General features: G+C 50.5%; 1 protein-coding gene across 7 annotated transcripts in view; it reads left to right on the top strand.

Moving 5' to 3' along the window:
• The window catches only part of Nlrc5 (NLR family CARD domain containing 5), a 72,355-nt gene extending 57,577 nt beyond the window's left edge, over positions 1-14,778 (top strand). For 6 of the 7 annotated variants that reach the window (XM_021654998.2, XM_060392183.1, XM_060392184.1 and 3 more), the window contains 16 exons: positions 1,417-1,503; positions 1,941-2,075; positions 2,749-2,829; positions 3,042-3,134; positions 4,688-4,771; positions 5,298-5,381; positions 7,709-7,795; positions 9,458-9,541; positions 9,847-9,930; positions 10,053-10,130; positions 10,767-10,850; positions 10,933-11,004; positions 11,251-11,334; positions 12,647-12,730; positions 13,075-13,158; positions 13,621-14,778. In XM_021654998.2, the coding sequence (XP_021510673.1) occupies positions 1,417-1,503; positions 1,941-2,075; positions 2,749-2,829; positions 3,042-3,134; positions 4,688-4,771; positions 5,298-5,381; positions 7,709-7,795; positions 9,458-9,541; positions 9,847-9,930; positions 10,053-10,130; positions 10,767-10,850; positions 10,933-11,004; positions 11,251-11,334; positions 12,647-12,730; positions 13,075-13,158; positions 13,621-13,723 (1,408 nt within the window). In that variant the 3' untranslated portion in view covers positions 13,724-14,778. The remainder of the gene's footprint in view (positions 1-1,416; positions 1,504-1,940; positions 2,076-2,748; positions 2,830-3,041; positions 3,135-4,687; positions 4,772-5,297; positions 5,382-7,708; positions 7,796-9,457; positions 9,542-9,846; positions 9,931-10,052; positions 10,131-10,766; positions 10,851-10,932; positions 11,005-11,250; positions 11,335-12,646; positions 12,731-13,074; positions 13,159-13,620) is intronic. The other variant, XM_060392181.1, reaches the window with a different exon arrangement.
• Positions 14,779-15,261: the final 483 nt, after the last annotated feature.

Genomic DNA, 15,261 nt, shown 5'->3' with positions numbered 1-15,261 from the left:
GCAGCTCACAGCTGTCTGTAACTCCAGTTCCTGGTGACCCAACTCTCTCACATAGACATTCTTATAAGCAATACACCAATACACATGAAATAAAAATAAATAAATCATGTTTAAAAAGGAAAAAAAAACAAAATTGAAGTAAAATTGCTCATAAAAATTCTGCCATCTAACCAATGCCAAGCATAGTGCATACATTTTCCTTGTATCTGGCTCTACCTCTTTCTCTTTCTATGCATTTTCCTTCTTTTAAATATAAAATTGGAGTTACACTTTTATGACTTTTACCACATAACGACTTGTATTAAATCTGAAAAACATTATTTCAAAAACTACTCTTGGGACAGGGAGATGGCTCAGTTGGTAAAGCTTGCAAACGCGATGGCCCAGGTTCAGATCTGCAGAACCACGCAAAGCTGGTCAAGTAGTGTGTATCTGTGTTCCTACAGGAAGATGGAAGGCAGAGACGGTAGCATCCCTGAACGCCCTCTGCTCAGCTTGCCTGGCATGGAGCGGAGAACAACAAAGAGACCCTGGGTCAAACAATTTAGAAGATGAGGGCTGACACCTGAGGCTGTCTGCTGACCTCCATTCACCTCAATACATACTGTCCTCATGACACAGGAAAGCACACACACACACACACACACACACACACACACACACACACACACAAATATCCTTGAGTCAGGCCTGATGGCAAGCACCTATAATCCTAGCACTCAGAAAGCTGAAACAGGAAGAGTGCCTCAAGTTCGAGTCCACCCTGGTTTACATAGCAAAACTATGTCTCAAAAGAAATTTAAAAAAAGAAAGGAAAGAAAGAAAAAACAAATTCTTGGTTCAGATTGTTGCAAAAATAATTGTTGGGATGGGGATGATCTTAACTTCCCTTTTAACCAAGATGACATTAGCAGAGCAGTGCAGCAGAAGCATGAGCCTACAACATATATGGCTAAATGCAAAAATTACATTAATTGTAACAGTGGGTTTCATTAGGACATGTTTATACATGTATGTAACGTTTTTATTGTATCCATAGCCCCATTGTCTGTGGTTTTCGCTTTTTTTTTTTTTTTTTTTTTCTTGTGAGAGAGAGAGAGGATTTTATGCATCCCAGGAGAACCTTTATCCTGATCCTCCTGCCTCCACCATCTGAGTGCTGGGATTACAGCTATGCACCACCATGCCTGATTTTCTTGTGGTTAGGGATGGAGCCCAAGGTCTTATGCACTCTAAACAGATCCTCTACAGACTGAGTACAGCCTCAGCCCTGATTTTATAATTTAAAAGTCACACCCCCACAGCCTGCAACACACACACAGAATCCTCCAGGCTCCTCCTGGCACTACCCCTCCTTCAGGCATGCTAAGTTGATGCTCACCCCAGTGGTCTTTGTCTGTGTCTCTCCCTTGACAGGTTGGAAGAGCCCTGGCTGGCCCACATCAACTTACCGGCTCTAATGGAAGCCTGTGCCCAAGCCTCGGGATGTCTTACTGAGTTAGGGTGAGTCCAGGGAAGAGCCCTTAGTCATCCAGACATTAGCACCTCATCCTATGGATTAACAGCTTTGTCACTGGCAGAAACTGATGGGCATGCCTGAAGAGCTATATACATTTATAGAGTCTTGTGCAGTAAGCAGGGCCACAATGTCAGAGCAAGGTAACTTTGGGTCCAGGGCCCAGGCAGGTATGTCTGGGTATCCATGGTGGTTACCCAGAAGCGGCCCTTGGGTGCACTTAACATGTCCTATAGCTCTAGATAAGGTGTAACAGATTTCACCATGGTCCTGTCTGCTCTTGGCATCACCTCCCATTTTTGAAATGCCTGTCACCCTGACGGCTGGGGGGTCCATCGTGATTCGAGCAGGAGAGCAGGCATACACAGGCTTAGTCAGCCCGCCAGAACAAGCGTCTCACCCCAGCTTTTCTTCTCTCCCTCAGCATCTCTGAGGGCCAGAAGCAGCTGTGGCTCCGGCTGGAGTTTCCTCACCAAGCAGACAATTCTGAGGCCATGGCCCTCAGGTGGGACCCAGCATCTGGAGCTTCAAGGGAGTGGCTGGTGGCAAGAAGCAGGAGGTGGGACCAGTGTTTCTTATGCCTGTGCTCAGCCTCTGTTGATGTTTGTTCTTTCCACATCCTTCGCTCTCCATCCCCGCTCCAACCCAACAGGCCCACTCATTCCCACCAAATTTCAATTCCTCAAACACCACTTTGTCCTCTCTGACCTCAGACCCTTTGCACAGGCTCTTCTTTCCACCCCAAATGTCCTTTTCTTGCCTAGTTTCTTCCTCTCTGTCTGGTTATACTTTTTCATACTTCAAGACTCAGCTTAAATGTCCCCATCTCAACTGGAACGCCTAACAGCCAAGATTTGGCCAAGTTTCCCATTTTCTACCCTCATAGATGCCTGGGTCTATGACATCTCAGTCCAAATGTCACATTTTAGACATTGAAATATCACCTCTTTGGGGTGGAAACAGCTCTGCATGCATACATTCTGGGGAATAGGGTGTGGCTGGCTCTCAGCCCCAACTTATCTTCCTGTCTGCATGCCCATCCTCGCGTCGTCAACATCAGGCATGCCAGCTGCCCACCTGGACCATTCTTCCCAGCAGTGCTTGTAACTACGCAGTAAACTCAGACTTTCTTCAGACAGCATGCATTCCCTGTGCCGTGAGTGTGAAGGCCAGGACTGGACTTCATCGTGGTCCAGGTACTCAGAAACTGCAGTTATTCTCTCTGCTTCCAGGTTGGCTCACTGTGACCCGGGGACCGACCACAGCCTTACGAGACAGTTGGTGGAGACATGTGCCAGACTGCAGCAGCTCAGGTTGGCACTGCCAGTGCTGGCGGTGGCTTCAAGTTCTCTGGTTACCCCAGTGTCTTCTCCGGGCCACATTCTCGCTTCCCAAGGGTGGGACTCATTACTTGAGCCAAGGGTCAAAGGCTCAGGGATACCCAGGGAAGATCTTAGAGGATCCATCTCTCGTGGTGACTCCTGAGGTGCCTACAGTCTTCTGAAATATTCTTGACCCCTCGCAGTTTGTCCCAGGTTAACTTCAGTGACGATGACGACAGCAGGTCCAGGCTGCTGCAGTATCTCCTGTTGTGTAGCTGTGAGCTGAAGAGCTTCCGGTATGTGGATTTGCACTTTTACTGAGACCCTCTTGCCTGCCCACTCACCTGAGCCCTGCCCCTGGGTCCAGAGGATGCTGGCCCCACCCTGTGCTCAGGTCTCAGGTTCTTAGAGATGATGCCAGGGCTCCGGGGGTCCTAACTGTGACCTTAGGGACACAGCCACGCAACTAAAACAGTATCCCTTTCTCTACATTCTGTGTTGTTTTGTTTTGTCTCTGGGAAAACTGAAAATGAAAAGTTACTGAGCATGTAGAAGGCCAAGTCAGGAGGATGTGGAGTTGAAGGCTAGCCTGAAAATTTTGTCTCAGAATCAAACAAACAAACTTGTAGTATTGGGAATTTACCACAAATATCTCTGTTGACATTTTCACATTGTTCATTTCTCCCCTGCCTCGCTCCTCCTTTTATCCTCATCCCCTCTTTTTCTTTGGACTTCCACCCACAAATGTTAGTATCCACTGGTAAACCTTGCCTGAGTTAGTTACCAGAACAAAGACTGCCAAATGGAGCTTTGGTTTGGTTGGGTTTGGTTTGATTTTGAGATGGGGTCTCAATATGTAACCAAGGCTAGCCCTAAACCCTCCACCCTCCTATCTTAGCCTCGGGCTGCTGGGATTACTAGAAGGAGCCCCCATGCCCAATACATACAAATGAGGTTTCCTGATGTTCAGTGCAACTGATCACATCAAGGAACTCTCAGCTGGTGAGATGGCTCAGCCAGTAAAGGCGCTTGCTGCCAAGTTTGAGGACCTCGTTTAACCCCTAGGAGCCACGTGGAGGACAGAGAGAACTCCTAGGTACGACTCTGACCTCCATACACACACATGATGGCATGTGCATGTATACACACAAACACACACACCCACACCCACACACTAAAATAAATAAAGTCAGAATTTTTAAATAATAGAGAAACTTGGTCGTCCCCCCCCCCCCGCTTTGTAACCCCTCCCACTCTCAGGAGTTTTTCTTACTTCCCCTTAATAAATTTTTACAAATAAATAAATAAATAGAATAAAGTGAAAAAAAAAACTTAAGTGGAGGAAAAGTTTTTATTTTTTTAATTTTAAATAAAAGGCCCATGAACTTGGGTAGGGTGTGGTGGTGCTTGCCTTTGATTCCAGCACACAGGAGGCAGAGGCAGGCTGCTCTTTGTGAGTTCAAGTCCAGCTTGCTTTACACAGTGAGTTCGGGACAGCCAGGACTACACTGAGAAACCCTGTCTCAAAAAACAAACCAACAAAAACAAAACCTCTTTGGAGCTGTCAGGCTTCGACTGTAGAAGGTTGAGAGCTGTACAAAAAAAAAAAAAAAAAAAAAAAAAAAGTCAGCTGGCTATTACCATGGCACCCAACTGTGGCTAAGGAGGATTAGGGGACAGCCCCTGCTTCTGCCTCCAGCTAAGTCCTGACTCAATTAGGATGGAGAGGTTTATGAGGACAGATGTCCTCTACCCACTGTCTCCAAGAGCCACTCCCAGCCTCTGTCATCAGTGCTAGACCTCCTGAGGGCCAGGCTCTGCCTGACCTTGCACCGTTTGGTCCCAACAGGCTGACCTCCAGCCATGTGAGCACAGAGAGCCTCGCCTACCTGGCTTCTGGTTTGGGACACTGCTGCCACCTAGAAGAGCTAGAGTAAGTTGGGATGGCTAGCCAAGGGCCGGGCTTCAAGGACGGGCACACCTCTGGAAGGGTGGCAGGCGCACTTGCATCTGTCTCTGGCCCAAGCCTAGCAGTGCCCAAGCTCAACACTGTGTTTCTGTCTTAACTTTACCCTTGACCCATGGAGTGTCTCTGGTTAGAATTTTCTTTCTCCCTGGCTTGGGACTGCACATCTGTCAAAATGGGACTTGAATCTGCCTCTGCCTCGGCTGCTGATGAGGGCCAGGGTACAGAAAGCACAAAGGGACAGAAGAATCATTGTTTGCTTGCATGTCCCTCATCCTCTGTGTAGCCTTCATCTGGCACCCTTATCTGATGCAGCTGTGACAGCCACCCCTCCAGTAGGAACCCTAGAGGTTGGGCCTTGGGGCTAGGAATGGCCCTGGGGTGAGGACTGGACAGAAAGCCTGGCTATTATATGTAACCCCAGTCAGCCTCCACAGGGCCAAAGGACAGGTAGGACAGTGCCTGAATGGAGCCTTCTGCTTGGTCTCTACAGCTTCTCTAACAACCGTCTCTGTGAGGAGAACATAGAGCTACTGATAGGAGCCCTTCAGGGGACATGCAGACTAAAGAGGCTGCAGTAAGTGAGGGGATGCTGAGGAGGAGGAGGGGGGAGCAGACAGGGATGGGGAGGCGTAAATGGGGAATGCATGGAGAGGGAAGTAGGTGAGGAGGCTCATGGGGGAGGAGAGCGAGTGGGGTTCATACAGAGGTGTATATGGAATGTGCCTAGGAGCCACTGTGCTCTCTATCCCTCCTTCCTTCCCTCCCTTCCTCCCTCTGAATGTACCTTTGTGTTCCTGGATGAGCTTCCTCACACCATTCACTTTCCTGCCCAGCTGAGTGTGTCATCAGGATGCTCGGTCTTTCAAAACATAATCCCCAACTCAAAGCAGCCAAGGCAGCAGTTGGTTGGCTTTTTTTTTTTTTTTTTTAAAGAAACCTACAAGGCAACTAACTTCAATGGCTGGATTCAAGTGCATGTCGTTTTAGATGCTGTTACAGAAGAGAGGACACAAACTCTGGGCAGGACTCCTTCCTGTCCCTCTGGAATCAGTTTCTTTCTTCCTTCCTTTCTTTCAACGTTGTGTGTGTGCTCAAATGTGAGCGTGCAGAGGTGGGGGGGGAGGACAACTTTGGGGAGTGGGCGTGGCTCTCTCCTTCCAGCAGATGGGGTTCAGGGATCCATTCAGGCCCTCGGACTGGGCAGCAAGCGCCTTTATCTGCTGAGCCATCTTGCCGGTCACAGTTTCTTAGTAACTCTCTGCTTTTACTCTCCCTAGTAACTTGCAATCATCAAAGTCATAGAGATGCCAGAAACAGCCCAACCTAAAAAATATTCCCATTCTGCATAGACCCAGCATTTTCTGCTTTAAATCTGCTTTTCTGATGACCTGTAATAAACCCTGGTTATAAAAAGCTCCATAATTTCAAAAAATATGTAACAAAGAGGGTGAAATCCCCTGGAGACAGCACTTCTTCAGAAAACTTCCTGGAACAGTGAGTTTGTGAACTGTTTTCCCGATATTTCTCCACATATGTGCTGCACACAGTTGAACCACAGCTGCGGCATGCCCCCAGTCTGTCTCTCCTGGCCCATCTCAGGGAGAACAGTGAAAATGGGAGGGAGACACTGGAAACCTTGGACCATACCAGGTTCACCTGTCTTTTCGTGGAGCTGTTGCTTGGGCTTTCCCTGGGTATGCACTGCTTGCTTAGGCTTCTGGAATCTTCCCGAGGCTCTGTCAGAGGGGCTGAAGACCCTGTAAGGTCATCCATTGGCCCTGAAGCTTCGGCCAGCGCTAGGGATCATCCTGCTTTCGTCAGCCTAGAATGCCAGACACTCAAGGCTCCTTCTCAAAATACAGTAGCCAGATCTGTCGGGTCCACATCTTCTGTCACTGGCAGCTCCCCTCAAACCCAGCCAGCTTCTCCCAGCTGTCCTCACCCTCTTCTCAGGCTAGGGGAGTGGACCGTGCGCAGACCCACACTGTCCAGGTGAAGTGGATAGGCTCTTGGTACTGCTGACTGCCTTCATTGGCCGAGGCTGTGTCAACTTCAGCACTGACTGTATATCCTTAAAAACCCTATCTCGGCCGGGCAGTGGCGCATGACTCTAATCCCAGCACTTGGGAGGCAGAGGCAGGTGGATCTCTGAGTTTGAGGCCAGCCTGGTCTACAGAGGGAGTTTCAGGGCAGCCAGAGCCACCCAGAGAAACCCTGTCTCGAAAAACAAAAAAGAAACAAACAAGCAAAAGACGATTTCTAGGAAACTAAGGCAGTTGGCCAAACCACATTGCCATGCTAGTTCGGACACAGTGTTTACCTCCCTAGGTTAAGTCTTCTTTCTGAGCTTTGATTTACTGGGATTATGAGGACTGAGTGAAACCGTGTGTGGTGAGCGCTGGAAGCATTGGCTGGCAGCAGTCGCTTGGTAGAAGCTCTGGCTACTATTATCATTTTTCCCTCCCATGCTCAGGCTGGGGATCTTGAAATCACCAGCTACTGGGTAACAAATGGCTGGGGCTCTGGAAAGGGGTCGTGAGGTTTTATGTTCTGTTCCTGCTGCTGCTGCTTTTTCTTGTGACCCTGAGTAGGTCCCTTTCCCCTCTGAGCCTCAGTGTTCCTCATCTGTAGATGAGTACACCCACATTTTAAGATGGCCCCTGTTATGTGCTCTCTGTTACTGCTCAGCACCAGTCTAAGCATGTGGTTGAAAAGACAAAACCCCTAGCCATGGGACTCAATAACCCATACACAACTTACGGGTGCCATTTGCTCTTCACACTTTACATCGGAGGGCTGTGGGTGTGCTAAGCACAGAGGCCTCATGAGTCTGGACAGGACCTCGGTCATGCAAAGTGCAGACCCCAGCCATGCAAAGTTCACCTGGCCTCCTCTCTCCAGCCTCAGTCACTTTCCACTGGAAGCCTCCTCCTCTCTGGCCTTGCTCATCCAAGGACTAAGCCACATGACCCTACTGCAGCACCTTTGGTGAGTAACCAGTGACTCCTGGGAAAGAGAGAGTGCCGCTGATGAGCTCTGTTGGGACAGCACCCAGGGAAACACTGGGCGCCTCTGGAACCTGTGCTGGCTCCCTCCAGGGACATCCCTGTGCTCTTTCACCTTGGTGCCCGTTGTTCTTGCTTTCTAGCTCCCCCAGCTTCCTTGATACAAAAGTGACCTGGCAGGGTGGGGCTGGAGCCCCATAGTAGCCCTTCCCATGCATGGGATTGTCTGCAGATTTGTGTTAAGATGAGAATTAGGACTGCACAGGCCCATGTGCCCAGGTTGTGTGTTTCCAATGAGCACGACAGTGCTGGGAGTTTTGAGGGGCCAGAGACCACACTCTGTCAAGTGATGGGCTGGATTCGATCTCACTCATGACCACCCCCTGCCTATTTGACAAGAGAAGGCCACCCTCTCTTATGATGTGTCTCCCCCATTGCAACACAGAATATTGTGTCTAAAACAAACAAAGGCGTTTGGTTCTGTCAGAGGCCCTCTGGACTCTGGTACGACCTGCAGTTAACATGCAGGAGAATGTGGCATACAAAATCAACCCTCTGCAAGGCTAGTTGCTAAAATTCAATGTGCCAAAGAAAACAAATAACCCTCACAACAGGAGGGCAAAACATTTCCCTGGGCAGTTTAGTTTACTTTTTGTTTAGCTCGGCTCTTGCCTCTCATTTAGGCAAGACCATTCCAGGTGCAGAAAAGGCAGCAGTGATGAAGATGATGATGATGACAGTGATGGTGGTGGTGGAGGTGGCATCGGTGTTAATGATGACGGAGAAAGGCCCCAGTTTTAGTTCAGATGCCTTAACTGGGGAACCCGCATGAGCTTGCCATCCTGCCAGACTCACCTGGGACACTCCGTTGCTGGGGTCTAGGCAAACAAGGCAAAGCTGAGGATTGTAGTGACTGTTTCAGGCCAGGGGCTTTAAGCATCATGCACCCCCCCCTCGCCCCTCCCTCCTGTGCCTGCAATTGACTGTGAGTCTCTGCCACTCACTTTTCTTACCTGGGATAGTCATTGCCACTGTGCATACTTTCCTCCAAAGGTCTTGTGAGTGGCTTATGAGTTTTCGGGAGGATTTGGTGATCTGTTTGACGATCTGTAGAGTTCTGCACACAGCACCTGCAAAGGCCCCTGTGCTTCTCTGAGCCTGTATTCTGCTTCTCCAGGCTGAGCAGGAACAGCACTTGGTGATGGCGGCTGATGCCTTCTGTCACTCTTTAGAGTCTCTGACAGCTTGGAGGAGCTGGGACAAGTTTCCTGCCCTTCCCTTAGATTCCAAGCAACTTTGGCAAGAAAAAAAAATGATGGGGGTGGGGTAGAATGCCATGTCTCTTCAAGTAGGCTCTTCACTTCTTAGTCTCAACTCTTCACACACTTCCACACTGCATAAGCAGCTCCTGGGGAGATCCTTGGACTCCCAAAGATGCTATGCAAGATTATCAGGAAAGATTTTAGGATGATGGCAGGGACACTCTCCTAAACAGACACCAAGAGTTGGGAGTCCCATCCAAACGTGGGATGATGAGATTCCTGTGTGAGCTGAGGCCTTTCTCTGTCTCTTAACCAGGAGGGGTGCGGGAAAGGTGAGGTGGGTGGCAGGTTGATGGCTCTTCACCCTTGCTTTTCTTCCCAAGCTTGAGGCACAACAAGATTGGAGACGTGGGTATGCAGAGCTTAGCTGCCATCTTGCCAAGGCTGCCAGGGCTCAGGAAGTTAGAGTGAGTCTCAGCCCCACTGAAAAGAGCCTGCAGGGACCACACCATGTTCCTGGGAGACACTGGGCCCTGGCCCAGACCAGAGGTGGAAAGGGGAAGCTTTCCCAACCTTGGTGCCCAGTAGGGAGATTTGTGGCCTCTTAGGTCCTATTCTCTGGGTTCTTGTGTCCCATCAGGAGGGAGGCATGGCTCTTATGCAAATGTAGTGGGGAGGGATGAAGGAGGAGGGGTGAGGGAAGAGGGGTGAGAGAGGAGGGGTGATGGAGGAGGAAGGAGAGAGGAGAGGGTTCAATAAGCTCTTCTTTCAGTCTCTCATGGAACAACATTGGCCCAGCTGGGGGAGTACAGCTGGCGAAGTCTCTCACCCATTGCAGGTGCTTGGAGGAGATCACGTGAGTATCTGTCCAGGGAGGTGCCCCACAGGACCCCTGGCCTACTTGTTCCTTCAGAACAGGGCAGAGTGGGGATCCTGAGCAGGCTACCCATGCTCACCCTCTCCCCGCCCTTCTTACAGACTGGGCCACAATGCTCTGGGGGATCCCACGGCCCTGGGGCTGGCTCGGAGATTGCCCCCACAGCTGAGGGTCCTGTGGTGAGTGTCCTCCTGCTGACTGTGCACACAGAGCAGTGAAGGGGTGACCCGGGAGAGGTGGGAGGGTTGAGCATCCCAGCCTGAGATCAGCATGGCCCATTCTCTGCTCCACTCCCCAGTCCCCAGATGAAGCTTAGTGTTGACCCTACCCATTGTCTCTGTGAGCCCCCCACCCCCAGCCAAGTTTCTGTCCTGTCTGAGCCTTAGTTTCCTCATTTGTAACAGATGTCACTTTTCCTGCTTGAGAGTGTTTGAATAAAATGTTAGCAAAAGGCCACTTGCAAAAGCTTCAAGGGATTGCACTATTCTCTACAAATGAAGTCCATGGCTTCCTGAGTCCCATGCATCCATTCCTAGGTCTGGGATTCTTATATATATATACCATATTCTGGGAAGAGAGCTAAGACTAGAAACAGTATGAAAAGCTTGACTCCCTAATACATGAAGAACCCAAGCCCTGAACTTAGCGTATCAGAACCGTAAGTCAGGGACCTCGCCATCCACTGAGTCCTTTGTGAGCAGGGACAGAGCCAAAGGCCAGCTAAGGTTGCTGCTCTAATCTGAGGCATAGCTAAGAGCATGAGGCTTCTTGAAGGCTCCCAGCCCCAGGCTCTTCTCACCTTGCCCTTTCCACAGCTTGCCATTCAGTCATCTGGGTCCAGAAGGGGCCCTGAGCCTGGCTCAGGCCTTGGAACAATGCCCACACATAGAAGAGGTCAGGTGAGGCAGAGTCCTGCCTGGGCCGAGGGATGGGTTGGGAGCCTCTGCATCACTTCTGACTGGTGTCTATCCTGCCCCACAGCTTGGCAGAGAATAACCTGGCCGGAGGTGTTCCACATTTCTGCAAGAGGCTCCCACTGCTTAGACAAATCAAGTAAGTAGCCTTCCCTGACCATGTGGGCTCCTGCTAAAGGGCCACAGTTCTCTTTCAGTAAAGCCTTTTCCCAGGAGGTCCATTGAAGAGATGGGAGTTGAGGATGGGGGATAGGAGAACCATGACTTTCTAAGAGATAGCCCCTGGCTCTGGCCAGGCCACCCTGGTCCCTCCTGCTGTCGTTATGGGAAACGGGGTCCTTCTGGTTATGGCCTCTGTCTCAGAGACCACCCTCATTCCATCCAGCCTGATTTCCTGCAAAATTGAAGACCAGGCTGCTAAGCACCTTGCCACCAACCTCATGCTCTGCCCAGGCCTGGAAGAAGTTTTGTGAGTACTTGGGTGGGCCCTCTCTCCACTGGTCCTCCCCTCTGGAGACGGGAAACCATTTCTCGCCCTACAATCTTAACCCTTGCTCTCCAGCAACACAGGGCAGAGCACTGGACCTCTCCTGCCCATTTCTCTGTCTGTGGGATGGGAAGGGAGGAGGATCCCTTGGTCTGCAAAGGATTTTTGTCTTTGACTTTCCATGTGGGGGACGCTTTTCATGGCTTATGGAGTCTCTACCTGTGAATAGCTGTTCTAACACGGAAGGCAAGAAGCTGGTGGAGAGCCCCCACTTCCACACTGGCTATGGTTCCTTTGGCCATCCCACTGCCTCAGACCTCTGACTGTGGCAGCACTGTCAAATAGTTAAGCCTGACTGCTAAGATTTGAGGCCCTGAGCATAGAGAAGAAAATCCTAAATCCCAAAGTACGGGGAACAGTGCAAGAGGATTTCCAGGTCTGCAGCCTAAATAGTTGGAAGAGGTTTGTTTTCTCTGTCTCAGGATAGAACCCAGAGCCTCGTGCATGTCAGCTGAGTAGTATGCTGTTGAGGTAGCTGCACCCTCCGCTCTTCAGGTTCTTAATCCTCCTCCTTATGCCACAAGCCAGCACTCTTGATCTTGAACCCACCCTTTTAAACCAGGGACCCTCCTTTTTTGTTATTGTTGTTTGTTTGTTTATTGAGACAGGGTTTCTCTGTGTAGCCCTGGTTGTCCTGCAACTCATTCTAGACCAGGCTGGCCTCAGAGATCCACCTGCCTCTGCCTCCCAAGTTCTGGGATTAGAGACGTGCACCACTGCGGCCGCCACCACCCGGCTCGATCCTCCCCTTTTAACCAGCAAGAACAGAGCAAGGGACTGGGTCCCTGCTGGAAGTTCTGCCCTTAGTAGCGGCTGTATTCACTCTCTTCAGTACCTTCCCTCTAGGCTCCTTCCTATGGAGCTCCCACAAACAGTAGAGACCTGTGGTTCCATTGAAGATTAATTCCTTAAAACACAAGCAATGGTGGGGGGGCTCTAAAACCGTGACGCGCGCCACCACATGGGAAAGAGACATTGCCGCAAGGTGTTTTCTCGCTGTGCATTGCGTCATGCTGTGGTTTCTCAGGAACATGTTGCTCAGGCATAGGGTGGGGGTGGGTAGGGAGGAAGGAACCACCTTCCACTGAGGAGTCCTCCCAGGTGGGTAGTTACTCAAGCACCCGCAGGGTAACTTCTCTCGTACCTGGAGCTGCCGAGGCCTAGTGCTTTCTACTGTTTTCCTTTGGCCTCAATGTCCTCCTGCCTCTGAGTGTGCCCCTCCTCCACCCTGCAGGCTGTCCTGGAATCTGCTTGGTGACGAGGTGGCTGCCGAGTTGGCCCAGGTCCTGCCGCAGATGGGGCAGCTGAAGAAAGTGGAGTATGATATGCCCGTGGGTGGGGAGTGTAGAAGGGTCTCACATCCTGAACAATTCCCGAGGTTACTGGGCCATTCCCGCCTCTCAGAAATCTGTCCAGTGTTTTAGAACACTCTGGCTGGTCCGAGCCCCTGCCCAGCTTAGTTCTTCCCATGCAATAGGCTTCAGCCTTTCAACTGTTCCACGGGGGTCAGAGTCCACTGCTAAACTCTGGTGGTCCTGGGAGTTGAACTCTGGGAGGAGTTGACCTTGTCCTGCCTGGGATAGGATGTGGAGAAGGAACTCCCACCACCAGCCTCATGCTTGCCTCTCTCTTCCTCTTCCCCTTCCACTGCCCACTGCAAAGCTTGGAGAAGAACCAGATCACAGCACGAGGAGCCCGACTCCTGGCCCAAGGGCTGGTCCAGGGATCCTGTGTCCCAGTCATTCGGTAATGAAGGGCTGGGCCTTGGGGTAGAGGCCGCACAGACCTCACAGTTTAAAGCAGCCTTCTGCGGGGAGAGGCAGAGCCTGGGCTGAGGATTACCTGGGGAGACTTTGACTATTCCACTGGGAATCTGGCAGCCAGCAACCCTGGATCAAATCCCAACTATGCTTTTTGCCAGCTGTGTTAACTTTGCCTCTGTAGCTGTATGTCTCTGACTGTTTCTACCTGGGAGGGTGCTGAGGACTGAAGGGGTGGCTGGGGCACAGAGCCTGGGACATAGCTCTCGGTGGGGCAGGGGCGCCATGCTAAGGTGGCTGCACTGGTATATACGGCCTCCATTGGGTGACATGGGTGGCTCTTCTGCTTTAGGCTTTCCTTGATCTCAAACCCTGTGGGTAGGTTAGGAGCAGAGACAAGAGGACGAGAGAACAACTCTAGAGCTGAGGCCCATGTCTATGCCCACAGCCTCTGGAAAAACCCCATTCCTGCTGACGTAGCCCAGAGCCTGCAGAGCCAGGAGCCCAGGCTGGACTTTGCCTTCTTTGACCAGCAGCCCCAGGCTCTTTGAAGAACCCAATGGATCTCTCAAGACTTACGAGTCCAGCCCAGGGACAACGTCGCCTAACCAGGAGAGGGGGCTCAGGAGAAGAGAGAGTCCTATGATGTCATATACAACAGGGAAGGCTGTGAATGGTACACTATGACCTATTGACATGAAAAGCTCATGCTCATGACAGGGTATGCCAAATGTGGCATTACATGGGATTTGTAGAGTGGCTGGCACCTGGTCAGAGCCTCTTTGCACTGTAAGTGTCAGTACACATGATCAAGGATCCACCCATGATATGATGTCCATGTCACGTGACACTCAGCTTGCCGGGGAAACCACAGGCAAGTCTAAAACCTAATTTATTATTATTTAAAAAAGAACATGAAGCTAGGCTAATGGTATGGGCTATGCTATATGAACAACCTCTTAGCTGTTCAGGAATCTGAGGCAGAGGGGTTGCAAGTTCGAGGCCAGCCTGGGTAATTTAGTAAGATCCTGTCTCAAAAGATCAAAATGGGCTGGGAATATAGCTCAGTGGTGGAGTGCTTGCCTTGCATGTGTGAAGCCCTAAGCTAAATACTCAGCACCATTTTTAAAAAGTATTCATAAGCAATTTCTGGAGCAGCTGAGCCCAGGCATCTTTCTGTCCTGGGTTGGGAAGGGAGTTAAGTGCTGACTGTCCCAATAGCCCAATTGTCAGGGCTCTGGGACATGCCAAGGACTCACCATGAAGCCCCTTCCTGCCAGAGCCCAGTTCTCCCTTCTGTTAATTGGGTAGTCCACCCTTCCAAGGATGTTCAGCCCCAGCTTAGGAGCTAGCCTGACCTTGGGACAGTTCAGGCTCATCTGTTCCTTCCTGGTATGAGGGACAAAGGCAAACCTAGAGCTCCAGGATTAGGTACTTCCAGGGCATTGGGCCAGGCACCTGGCCCACCTACTACCTCAGCGGGATTTAGAAACCCCTTGAGACTCCATGTTTTGTGTGTCTGTGTGTGTGTCTTCCAAGAGAGAAAATATCTTCACTGCACTCCAAGTCAAATGATCAATAAACACAGACAGTCCTCCTGCCTGTAGCTGGTGTCTGATAAGTTTCCTGCCTCTCTGAGGTCAGAAGTGCATCACCTCTGCACTGTGGACTGGAGAACTGGAGGGATGACAGAAGTGTGCTTGCTAGGATGGGCAGCGGCTCGGAGTTATCGGTCATGTGACCACAGACACCACGCCAAACCTCACCTGTCACATGAGGCGGGTTATCAAAGTTCAGGTGGTAGAAACAGATTTGTTTGACTTATGTAATACTTAAACTCTTCTCTGAATTAATGGTCAGTATTTAAATTCTGGAAATTGTATTTTAAAATCCCAACTCTGGCTTTTTAGGAGATAGTCCAAAGCCAGGCATGCTTGCATATGCTTATAACTCCAGCCCTAGTACTTGGGTCATATAGGGAGGAGATATCAAGGTCCCTCTTTGCTACATTTCAAATTCCAGGACAGCCTGGTCTATGAGAGATTCTCTGAGGGTCAGGGGGAGCTAGTCCAGCCCCCCCCCACACACA

Source organism: Meriones unguiculatus, chromosome 10, assembly GCF_030254825.1.
Source record: "Meriones unguiculatus strain TT.TT164.6M chromosome 10, Bangor_MerUng_6.1, whole genome shotgun sequence".
NCBI classification, from domain to species: Eukaryota; Metazoa; Chordata; class Mammalia; order Rodentia; family Muridae; genus Meriones; species Meriones unguiculatus.
Note: the sequence above shows the minus strand (reverse complement) of the source record. Positions and strands in the feature narration are given on the sequence as shown.